The sequence below is a fragment of the Urocitellus parryii genome, chromosome 8 (genome assembly GCF_045843805.1).
Source record: "Urocitellus parryii isolate mUroPar1 chromosome 8, mUroPar1.hap1, whole genome shotgun sequence".
In the NCBI taxonomy this organism is placed as follows: domain Eukaryota; kingdom Metazoa; phylum Chordata; class Mammalia; order Rodentia; family Sciuridae; genus Urocitellus; species Urocitellus parryii.
In genome coordinates this window covers 11,470,777-11,483,473 of record NC_135538.1, presented here as the reverse complement: position 1 = coordinate 11,483,473, position 12,697 = coordinate 11,470,777, and the positions used below count along the sequence as shown (strand labels likewise).

Genomic DNA, 12,697 nt, shown 5'->3' with positions numbered 1-12,697 from the left:
ATCAATAAAGGTACAGCTATTCTTTTCTGGTGGATACTCCCAAAAGGCCTGAATTCTGACCCAAGAGTGCAAGGGACAGTTAAATAGCCTTTTAGAATATGAAGCAGAAGGCGTTTGGTTTTCATTGCGAGTTTCCCATATTCGTGCCCAGTCATTAGTATTCATACGTTGTGCTACTATCGCTGAGCCGACCATGAGCTCAATAAACTCACACTATATCTTTTGTCAGTAAAACCTCATTAATTTGGGCTGCTTTGAGATCCGAAGGTAATTTGGACAGGGACTTCTCCATTGTTTATTTTTTCCTCACAAGGCAAAGAGTGAAAATAAAATTGAAAGGGGTCTGTCTAAAACATTTAAAGGAGGTTTTTGCAGGTATACTTGAAATCCATTTCCAGCATATGCTGTGCTAATTTCAAATCATCCTTCTTTGACTATTAAGGCAAATTTCCTCTTTTCTCGCCACACATTTATAGACTGGTTTGAGTTGCAATGAATCCTCTAAAGCAGTCCCCACTCCTTTTCTTCCCAATTGCTGTGTAATACACTTTGTGTAATTGATATCATCTCTCTCCAAACACCCCAACTTAGAGGGCGTTCTTAGCTTAGTTAGTGCCTACATAGTATATGGCTTAAAAAATGTAAAAGTAATTGTGTTAATCATTTTGTTCAATTGCTTTAAAAGTTACTTATCATGTATTCTATTTATTATATGATCTTTTAAAAATGTTGATAATTATTCTTATATTTGTGTAGCACTGGATTTTCTGGAGCTTTAGGGGGGAAATGGGTTAGCATCCGTGGGTGCCCAGTGATGGGAGAGGTCTGCCCACGTGCTTAGGACATGTGCAGTTTTGATTTGTCACTGTGAAATGTGTGCTTCTAACTGCTGTCAAGTGAGCAAAGGAACTCAACCTGATCAATGGCTCGATATTGAATTATCATCTTAGGGTAATTAGGAGTTTAACATGGGAGAATCACTGCCAAAACAGATTTTGAATTTTCCTCCCTTCAGTAAATCTGTATGAGTGAAATGGTCACTCATGGAGATGGCCCAGATAACAACGGAGAGATTTCTACTGCTTCGTTGTGTTGCCTTCAAAGCCTTTTCTTGGAAAATATAGACCTTTTAACACGGTCACCATGTTGGACACATATTGCAGTATGGGAGTACATGGAAAAGAGTTGGGGTCAACCACAAAGGAAGAGTTCTGGAGGAAGGATTGTCCTTTTCTCTAAGGGTAGTGGGTGTGTCTACATTTGGGGTTTCCTTTTTTCCTCCCCACAGGTGCTGCCACTCTGTGCATATAGGTCATTAGCATCAGTGGGGTCACTAGCCATGGAGGTCTCATTATGAAATTAGCTTCTTTACTTAGTGGCTGTTTTCATGTGGGCCAAAATATGAGGTGTAGGAGAAGGGATCCAGAAAACAATTTGCAAATTGAAAATGAAGACATCCAATTTATAATCTCTGCATTTGGATGGGACTCACATTCTTTATGAGTCTAACATCAGTGGGGAAAAAAACTGATCCAGAGCTGCTTTTGAATTTTAAAATATTAGGTTTTTACATTAGGTGACTACATTCTTAGGTACCACCTATATATTTTCACTACAAATTAATTAATTGGCATGTTTTTCGCTTTGCTCATACCTCCCAGGAACATGAATGGTGGAAAAAATAAGTTTAAAAAGGTGAAAATGATAATAACGTTCGGCATAAACGTCTTCTCTCCAGATCTTGTATTAAAAGCTATTGAAATATATTTTTTTTCCTGATAAAGGGATGAGATAAGGAAGGATTTTTCAAATGGGAAACTGGAACTCACTGTGTGGAAGGTCCGGACAGGGTTGAGGTAGCTCTCATTTGGGGTGTTTCCGAGCTTGGAAAGTGCTGCCAGGAGTCCCTCCGCATCCTCCGACTGGCTCAAGTGGTAGCGCTCGAGGTTGAACAAATGGGCCACAATGTGGATGGCTGAGGATGAGGAGATGACATAGGACATGCAACATATGGATTCTGTCCTTTGTAGTTACTCAGAAATGCGATGCCACTGTGATCAAGTTTCTCTGTTCTGGTTTTCACACTCCCCAAGGAAAATTGATTTACTTATGCATCTTTCCCAGTGTCTTGAATAGAGTGGATCAAATGCTTCTGAAAATGGTGTGTGATTCACCGCATTCGTTTCAGTTATGTTGAGAAAGAAAGCAATTCTCAATTCAACATAACAATTTTAAACACACAGTCTCTAGAAGTGGAATAGGTCTTATGATATCACAACATAATTATATATAAGATATAATTCTTAAAGAAGACATGTGCATGTAGATAAAAGTAGGAAATTTCTTAAGAAGGCAGAAAGCATTCCTCTGGAATTCCTCATACACTCTGATATATTTAATGATATACATGAATGATACCAGGATATATTGATTTTGTTCTCTTTCAGACATTATATTGTCCATTCCTTCCTGTATACATTTTAGCATTTACGTATAGGTATACATATCCACATGTCTCGTGGAGTTGAATGTACTAGTCCTACTGTATTGAAATACACCAGTATTTATGGAACTAAAATACCCTCTCCATATTCTTGAAAAGTAAATTCTGTGCTTTCTAGTTTTGAGAATGGGTGAATAAGATCAGGGACACAGAATTATCTAGATGGCTGAGGATTCTGGGTCTGATGTTCCTCCACCTGTCTTGTGAAATCTTCGGGGCAGCCAGCAATCACAGTGTCTAGACAACTGCATGCTTTTGCTCTGGAACCCCAGCTGGGGAGCTGGTTGATACCTGCCTTTGTGATCAGACTCAGTGGAGGACTCATTTCCTGGGACTGGGATATAGGCAATTCCCCAGTTGATATCTCCTCTCTCTCTCTTTCTTCTCTTATAGTATATACCAGTTGTGGGTGAATTATGAGATTCTCCATGGTTGTCTACTGTAGGTGGAGGTGCGTAAGAGAAGAGGCAAATGCGACCAGCAGAAACTTCTAGAATATTGGTGTCATTTTGGTCCCTGTGGTCCTAATCACATATTTATTTAGAAATGCCATTTTCTATTTAGAAGAGATTTTCTGTTACCCTAGTCTTTTTTTATCAGAACTATTGCCTTTTCAGCCTTGCAAAGTTTTACTCATGCTTTAAGACCTAATTCAGAAAGTTGTTTTCTGTTATAAATTCTCCACTTCCATAGGCACAGCTGATATTTTGATTACACGATTTCTCAGAAATGATTGTTGTGTTTATTTATGTTTGTGTCCCCAAAGGACTTTGACTCTTCGAGACTTAGTCCTCCTTAAAACTTTTGTGTGTGGCCCATTGCTTAGCACCAGCAAGTACCTAATAATTATTTTCTCAGTGGCTGTGATATTATAGAAAGGTAGAAGGGATAAAGAAAGGGTCAGGAAATCAATGGATTCAACATTGACTAGAGATGTATATCTGCTGGCATATATTTCTAGCACATTTTTCTTCAGGCTTTAATAAGTTTGAAATCAAATCAAACATTACTTTTAGTTGAGACTCACCAAGGAAAGCAAGGCATATGATAGTGCTTCTGCATTTACCATGTTTGTTGCCTGTTTGTGAATTCAGTGAGGTTTGCACTGAAGAGAGTATATTTTCTCCTATGTGCTGCTATGGTTTGGGGGTAGTTTGGGGAAAGGTGTGTGTATTAGAAGCGTGGTCTCCAGTGTGACAATGTGGAGAGGGCCCTTTAAGAGGTGGGGCCTAGTCGGAGGTCTCACTGGTGGCTCCCTGTGTCTGGCTTCCTGTCTCACCATTGCTTTCTCTCTCTCTCTCTCTGTGTGCTTCAGCCCTGGTGCCTCTGCCACAAGGTGATGCAGCAATAGGGCTCGTGCCAGAGCTAGCACCATGTTGTTTGGAATTTACACCTCCAAAGTGGTGAGCCAATGCGTCCCTTTTTTTTTTTTTTTTTTTTATAAAGCACCCAGCCTTACTGTTTCTTTACAGTAATGGATAATGGACTAATACATGAGCTTTGTTGACATGTGACCGTGGCTATGAGAGAGCTGCCTCGTTTAGCCTCAACAGCCACAAAGCCAGAAAAGCTCCTCCAGTAGCCATCTCTTCCAAAATGCTGTACATACACTGGGGACTGTTTGCCAATTTGAACACACACATTGTCCAGTGCCGCAGCCCGGCTGCAGCAAAATAACCGGGGGGTGACGAGCAACTTGTGTACATTGATACAGCAGGAGTGGGAGCCGTTTATTGTAGGACCGGAGGGGTATTTATACATTCCACACAGCTTATCTTAATTAACATAAACTTGATACAGCAGTCAACCAGTAAGGAATCTCCACACTTAATGGCTCGCTGGCTACTTCACAAACCACTCCCCCTGGCAAAATGCCAGGCGCCATCCAGACTTGTTTACAGACCCTAACAGTCCAGCATTTCTAATTACTACTTTCTGATAATAACCTCAGAGTTGTTAAAAACAGGTGGTATTTCTCATATTTGAATGTCTACTCTACACCAGGCGTTGTTAGAAATGCATAGGCATATCATCCGATTAACCCTCAGGGATTAGTCTTAGTCCTGTTGTAGAGACCAGTGTTCAAAAAGTTCATGGCAAAGGTGAGATACAACCCTGTTTATGTGACTTCAGGGCCCCATCTTTTGACATATAGGCTTTACTGCTTTTTGGACTAAAAATATATTGCTCTGCCTTACTGTTTTCTCAGAACGGGGCTCTCCCTCAAGTTTAGGTAAAGCTCTGTGAATGGCTTACTGATGCCCCTAATCTACCATTCTTAATTAAGGCTGATGACCGGTGGTGACATCTGGTGTCCTTATTGTGAGCTGGTGTAACTGCCCCTTTGCCTGTCACTTGAGATACCCGGGTACTCCTCCTATTTCTGATTTTCCCTCCTCCTCCTATTTCTGATTCTCCCACCAAACACTAAGGCACTGCAGAGAGACTAGAGCTGTTCCCATTTTATAGAAATAGAAACCAAACTTCAGATGAAAATAAAATCAGTGACCAGTGTACTATTGCATAATCCACAGGGGACAGTCAGAAAGAGAATATGGAATAAATTCTCTTATATTCTTCTGTTTTTATAGCATTCCTCCCCCATGTAATGAGCTGTTGATCACAATCTGTTTTCTATTAGATTGATTTCCACATGAGGATTTGACACTGTTAAACTAAATTTAAGTGTGTGGATTGAATGAACAAAGATATTGAGCTATTTATTTATTCTTATTGCCAGGTCTCTCCTAACAGAGCTGAAGAATCTAATGAAGTAGGATAAGAGAGCCCAGGACACTTTTAAGAGGTGGCTTCTGAGGGAATAGGCTGAAAACCACTCTCCTCTGTATTTTTCACATATTTGAAATTCGTTTCTTCAGTGTTTCTTTGCTTCAGCACCTCCATTTTGTTTTTGCTTTACAAGGCAGAAGATAAAAGGTGGGATATTTTATCTATCTCAGGAACTCTCAGAGTGAAAACTGTGTATGCCCATTTTTGTTTATCTAAACATTTTATTTTCCCTTTAGATCAGATCCTAATGTTATTGTGATCTTGGCTCAGAAATAAAGATAGGCCAGCTACTCAATCCAGGGCTGCCGGGACTTCAGAGATGCCAGGGGAGACGTTGTTCTTGTTCTTTTTTCAGACATTGTATTTTCTGTTCTCTCTTTTATACATTTCGCTCTTTTAAAATTCGAATAACCATGCTACCTATGTCATGGTGGCAGTTGCTCAAAAGAGGTGATAAAATGCTGGTATGGCTTGACTTTTCTCTCTCAGTCTTCAGGATCATTTCACATATTAGATTTGTTGTTCTCATGCAGCACAAAGAACATGGAGGTGTTATCTAATTTCGTTAAGCCCCGTTTTTTTAAATCTGTAAAGTGGGTGGATTGGAGGAAACTACAGTATATCTTAACTTCCTTCCAGCTATGTAGCTCTGAATCTTTCTCTGAAGTTAAACAGGGATGTTTAAGATCCAAAAAGGACCTTCAGACTACTATTAGAGTAATAATGCAAATGTGAAATTCATGTTTTCTATAGTTTTCAAAGTCAGCGCTGGTTTAGATGGGACTCCTCAGTCTTGCAGTAAATCCAGTGGAATCAACTACACAGGGGAGCTCTTTCTGTTGTCCTTGTGGACTTTCCATAGTACACACTGCTCTACCCTCCTTGGAAGAGCCAAGATGCAGGGGCCAGGACTGTAGCTCAGTGGTGGAACACCTGGACTGGATGGGACAGGCCCTGGGTTTGATCCCCAGTGTAAAAAACAAAAACAAAAAACAAAACAAAACCAAAAAAAAAATCCCAAAAAACAAAAGCAAAAAACTGAGATGCATAACCCACCCAAATGCTCCAGGCTAAAAGGTGCTATAACTGGGTCTTTCTACAATTTTATTTTCTCACCAAAGTTACTTTTAAAAGAGAGTAGCAATCTTGGAAATACTACACATGCACATTTAATTGGTGTGTGAAATTCTGAGTTCAAATAAGGAGCTTTTACTGAACAGTGAACAACAACAACAAAAAAAATCATAAAGGCTACAATTAGAGCCAGCTGCCCTGAGATAGTTCTTTTTCCTTCTTTCATTCCTTCTTATTTTTCTGAAGATCAAAGGACATGTAACAGAGGGGAATTTTGGAAGTGTGGTCAGTTCTAGCTGTCTCTCTGCCTGCCCGTCAGTGATAACAGTCATTTTGGAGTTAGTCACCTCCTAATTAAGCAGCCTTTGGAAACAGGGACCAGGACAAATCCTGAATGCACTTCTGCAGCCAGAATTTGGCCGAGACTTTGGAATTTGCGGTCTGATTTCTGCAGGAAGACCCATTGATTCTGGCACCCTGTGCCTGCTGTGTTTGTGAATTGAATTAGATCCTGTTGGGCCGGACTGGAGGGGGAGCATCTTTGGGGCTCCCAGTCCCTCCAGCAGAACTGGTTAGTAGCAATTCTTTGGGGGTCGGGCCCTGAAGAACTGGGGCTGTTGGTGCTCTTCTCTCCCACAGGGGCCTCCAAATCTTTGCTTTTTTTTTTTTTTTCCCCAGAACCTTTATTCTGAGCTCTCTGCTCTCAAGTTGCCCCTGTTCTGTTTATTGATGTTTGTAAACTAATTTTAGCAACTCATCAGAAACTGCACTCAGGGTAATTGTGCACCCCTGAAACCTGGCAGACACAAGCCGTGGAATTTGCTGGAAAGAGCTGCCTAGGTCACTATTTACAGCCTCCTTTGATGGAAGCTCAGGCTCAAAGTACTACTTTTCAATTGGAGGGGTCTTCAAGGTCTGCCGTGGACCAGGGAATCCAGAAAGATCCACATTAATAAGAACGGAGAGGCTGTGAAAGTACGATTTTTATACCGGTGGGGTTATAGGTGCCTGAGCATGATTTATTAGTGTTTGAAGAATGCTCCGGCAGCTCTTATCATAGGCAGGCAAGCAGGGAGGCAGGAAGCCAGAAGAAGAAGGGCTCCTGTCACTGCGTTTTCGGTGATGCCCTTGATTATAGAGACCATTGTTTCTCCTCTTCCCTCCTCCTCCCTAGCCTGCTTCCACCAGTCTCTAATTACATCCTTTAATGATCTGACCAATTAAAGCCTGCAGTTCAACTTGGAGGGGAACGGATGAGAAATTAGAGTCTGGCACACAAACTTCAATGTGGATGCACTTCTCCCAAGGTTACACACCTCTATTAAGCCAGTCGACTATTTGAAAAGCAGCATAATGGGCGAGGCTAATAAAATAAGCGCAGGGACATTGCAGCTGCTCTCCTGTGAATGCACCAGAAGGACAAAATGTGGAAAGCAAGGTGTAGCTATGAAACCAGGGTTTAGCTTGGTTTTTTTTCCCCCCCTAAAAGCACAGTTGCCAGCCGAGTTGCTTAGTTGATGTGAAATGTAATAATTGCTTTGTCAGGCTTTGGGAGAAGCGGAGAGCTTTCTTTCCACCTTCCTGCCTTTGCCTGGGAAGCAAACCTCGGCAGCGCGCTGGTTGCCATGGAGGTGTGGACCAGGGGGCGCGCGGCTCTCAGATGCAACTTCGACTCTGCTGGGAGAGCCTGGGGGATGTTTGGGAGCCTGGCAGAGCACTGGTGGTTCAAGAGGAAGTGGGCTGGGAAGAATGCTTGATGCTCTCCAGGGATTTGTGAGGGAAGGGGGAGAAAGAACGTCCTGCTGTCCATAGTTGCAGCAGAATGTGAACTTCTTATCTTGAACAATGGGTGTCACTTTGAGCCACTTCATGCCCCCTTCTCTGTGTTTCATCCACCCAAAGCTGCTCCTGGCTCTCTGAGCAACTCTTGTACTTGGGTCTTATACCTTTCCCTGTAGTTCCTTCAACCTCATGTCTATTGCCAAATCCCACTTATCCTCAGTTTGACCACATCTGTTGAGGATGTGCTATGTGACAGGGACTGGGGAAGTCAACGTGCATAAGGCACATCAGAGTCTGAGGATTGTTGAACTGAGGTAGGAAGTGTGACCTCAGTCTGGAGGGGAGTGGGCCGGCCCTGGGTAAGTAGACCAGGATATGGTGATATGTGGATGCACTTCTCCCAGGGTTACACACATCCTCCAGTGAGGATGATGAAGGAGAGGTGGGGCACTTCAGGTAAAGGGAATGCCATGAGCAGAGGTCCAGAATGCTCTGGAGGGCAAAGTCCAGGGGGATATGGTATGAGACTCGGATGGGGCCGTGGAATCCGACTGCCAGGCTGCTGAGCTTGGGTTTGATCTTATCTGCAGTAGCAGCAAGTGCCAGTCCTGGCAATAATCTGCACATCTCATCGAGATGCATGAATTGTATTACCATTCTTTTAATTCCATAGAAGACATAAAAAGTTTAATCCGAGATCATACAACCAACCATTAGCCTGGGCTTTCAATAGCTTGATCATGGGGTTCTAGTGACTGCTGCTGGTTCTGGTGACTGAAGGATTCTCCATGGTAAAAGAGCCCTGGCCACCCTTGTTTCAGAAGGCTGCAACTGCTGTCAGTGTGTCCTGCACACGGGAGACATTCAGCGTACATTCAGTGTACAAAAATGAGGACTCCTAAGGTTTAAAGGAAGCCTAGAGATTCTTTGAATTCCTTTTCTGATGAGCCTACCAAGCTTTCTGGCCTCTGCTTGGACATTGCCCACAACAGAGAACTCAATGCCCCGAGGGGGCTCTAAATATCATTTTAGATAAGTTTCAAGGTGTGGAAAAGACTTGCTTTCTAAGCTGAAATTTGCTTCCCTGACCCCCATTCCTCACGCATTCACTTATCCATCAAAAGTTGCAGGCTCTGGGTCACCAGGTGAATAAGCCTTGCTCTTTGTCCCCAGTCCCTCAGTTGATTTTCTCTAGGACATGATGTCTTTGTACCCTTATCTCTTAACAAACCACAAAGACCCTCTGCAAAGCATTTCTCGGGTTGGTTTAATCTGGCGTTGAAGACAATCAATGGGGAGAATCTTCCCCTGATGTCTCACTGCACACCCAAAGTTGTGTTAATTGGCACTCGGGCACCGTCTGTCATGTCTTGTTGCTTAATTAAATTCACATTTGTTTTGAGTGTTCCTTTTACTCTGCTATTTTTTATGCATGAGAGGATAAAAACAAATGAGGAAAACATTTTATAGTTAAATTAGTTTGAGGGAAACGGTCCTGAATCATAACTCTTTATTGTTCTGATGGCCTTTTATTCCAGTGTCTGTTTTCCAACAAAACCACGAGGCGGTTGATGATTTCCCTGCTTTCTCTCTTCCTGACCAGCATCTAACCTTGGCCTGGGATGCTAATTTGTACTGGACAGCCACCTTGCCTTCTTGAATTAGAAGTATAATAATAACAACAGGACTTTATATGCCAATAAAGATTCCCATCTCTTCAAGATATTTCACAAATCCACTGGCTCAGTACTCTTCAGACTGAGCTCAGTACTCTCCTTCACATGACCTTCCTTTCTTTTTTTCTGTCTCTGATACCATTTGGTATAGGAAAGCTTGAGCGCAGGTCAATTTTATTTCTGATGTAAATTACATTGAATAACAAGTGTTCATTTGTCAAGTAGGTATTTGTCTCTGAATTATCAACAAGAGAAGCTATTTACAAATGAACAGGAAATCTCACCAACTTTCATAAATTTAAAGTTGTTGTATGGAACAATCTATATAAGAGTATAATCCAGAAATAAAAAAACCATTTGTATATGGTTTATCTATCAGATGGATGGTAAAGATTTCTTTTACTTAAGGGTGAGACTTGATGGAGGGATTAAAATCAGGTTTGACATTAGGTATCATAAAATCCATTTTGCAATTAATAAGTACTTACTTGCATTAACAGCTATCCCATAGGCAACCAGTTTGTGGAATTTGAGGTTTTTGTCTAATTGCCTCCTCCAGGGTCCTTTGCAACACTAGATAAAAACAAATAAGTAAAAGCCCAATTCAGGGGAAGGTCCCAGTGACAACCTGGTCTTAAGAGTTAAGAGAGCAGGACTCAGTTCTGCTGCTAAATTTCTCAGGGTGAGACTACAGGACGTGAAAGTTAGCAGCAGTTAGTCATACAGCAAAACAAAAGATTATTATTTGCTTTCTTGAAATTTCAACTCAATAAAAATTATTGAATTGGTAGTTTTTTGGCTATAATTAACAACTCTCGAATAAGGATTCTCTATGCATGCTTGAATGCAATTTCTTTATTTAGAAACTGGAGGTGATGGCCTTCATCCTCATCCATGGGGTTTAAGTAATCTATAAATTATTCCTCACTATGCAGAAGGGCACTATATACATGTATATCCAATATTCATAAAATGATTACGAAAATAAATTGATCATGATGTAAAGGTTATCAAAGGCCTCATTTTCCGTATGTTAGTCTGTTTCAGATGGAACACAGTTAAGGTACTCAGTGCCATGACGCTACTATAATTAGGAAATATCCCAATATGCCAGGGAGATGTTGAAATCTATGTACTGAGATTCATGTACCATGATTGTGTTTGGGTAAGAACTCAGATGTCTCCTGGGTGGCTCATCTCAACTGTATATTTGTCCTCTTTCAATCAGAAACGGTACAGGCCAAGCTGTTGTAATGCTTCCATCTCCACGGAGCAAATGTACCCAGAAGAGGTGGAGCTGTGAAGGAGGCCAATGGCAAAAGCCAAAGCCACATGAAACTGGTTTTCAGCTTTAGCTCTTCTTTTCTCTCATGCAGAGAAACAAACCTAAGCTTAAGGAGGGTTCCTGGGTATGGCTAAGTACATGTTTGTTTTCATTAGCCCTATGTTAGTTAAGTTGTAACAACTTAGATGATTTCAAATATTTTAGTACTCACGGTGCTTGCTCCTCTCATGAATGAAATCAGGTTCCGACTGACAGGTAACAGAATTAGCATGCAGTTAAAATTCAGGCACAGTGCCGATGCTCGTGCCCACGCCAGAGTCGACTGTCCATAGGTGAAGACACAAAAAAAGACACTATGAAGACGAGGGAGACTGGGACAACAGGATGCTCTCTGGAACAATAATGCCTAGGGCCAACTCTACTTACGCCCAGCAGGGCTCGGGTGTAGTGGAAAGACTCCTCGTCCTCATACCAAAGGAAAGTATCGATAAACAGATATAAATTCACTCCCAGCCATAAGACCTAGAGTAGAACGAAAAGAGAACCCATCAATTCTTTCTTCAACCTTTCCTCCACTTAGAATTACTCATTCTTTTGAGATGAAACAAAGAGCATCTCCATATTAATCAGAATTGCTCCACGTATTTATTTCTCACAGGTCAGTTTTTGGCAGAGATCACAATGGTAAAAAGAGTGATGAACTTGGTTTTAGACACCTAGGTCAACCTCCAATAATTTAACGAAAACTACAAAACCTTCTTAGTCAACATGGCTTGGCAGACAACAAGGAGGAAATCTTTTAAGGTGCTCTAGAAACATTCCAATTTCATAGACTAATTCAAAGACTTCACTTGATTTAGAGAAACCCTCATACATTGTGCGAAAACAAACCCCTTGACTTTAAAAATAATTAAAAATGAACTCAGTTGGAAAACAACTTTGCACGATTCTATAAGGATAAATTAAATACATCGGCTGAATTTTTTTCTAGCAAGTCTTAGTCTTTTTAACTGAAGTAATGTTTCAAGACTTCTAAGGTCTCTATCCAAGTCCTCCCAACAATCAGTCTCTTGAGTGTGTACATTTAAGGCAAACTGACAAAAAAATGACACTTACTACTATCGTGATGGACAGACTCTCATTCAAAATCCAGCAGCCCCTCATGGCCATTTTCCTCTTTGCCATTAGCCGGTGACTCCTTGCAGTCACCTGAGCCTGGACGTGGGTGCTGAAGAGGGTCACCCTTCTCAATCACTTTGCCTTTTTGTCTTGGGAAGCACCTACTGGATTCAAGGAATTTCTAATTAAGGACTGCCTGCCACAGGCAATCAGCACGCTGACATGCCTCCTGACCTGGGTAAATACAAGGCGGGTCTCTGTCTAGTGATTCCTTTCTTCAAAGATTTCATAAGAAAAGAAAGCTTGTTTTATTAAATTGTCCTCTTGTACTTTATACCCCATTCATTTTCTACATGATTGCAGTCTCGATGGCAATAAGTCTGCATGTAAAACTGGGAAATAGTGCGGGGGCTGCAGGCGGCACGCAGGGGGACGCTTTGACGTAGCTTCCTCTACTTTGTTTTTACT

At 41.5% G+C, this 12,697-nt stretch overlaps 1 protein-coding gene across 1 annotated transcript in view; it reads right to left on the bottom strand.

The window, feature by feature from the left end:
• Nox3 (NADPH oxidase 3) overlaps window positions 1-12,274 on the bottom strand; it is a 53,686-nt gene extending 41,412 nt beyond the window's left edge. Inside the window, exons 1-5 of the mRNA XM_026393841.2 lie at window positions 12,227-12,274; window positions 11,537-11,632; window positions 11,322-11,432; window positions 10,314-10,398; window positions 1,830-1,975 (exon numbers count right to left, since the gene is read on the bottom strand). Coding sequence (XP_026249626.1) covers window positions 1,830-1,975; window positions 10,314-10,398; window positions 11,322-11,432; window positions 11,537-11,632; window positions 12,227-12,274 — 486 coding nt within the window. The remainder of the gene's footprint in view (window positions 1-1,829; window positions 1,976-10,313; window positions 10,399-11,321; window positions 11,433-11,536; window positions 11,633-12,226) is intronic.
• Window positions 12,275-12,697: the final 423 nt, after the last annotated feature.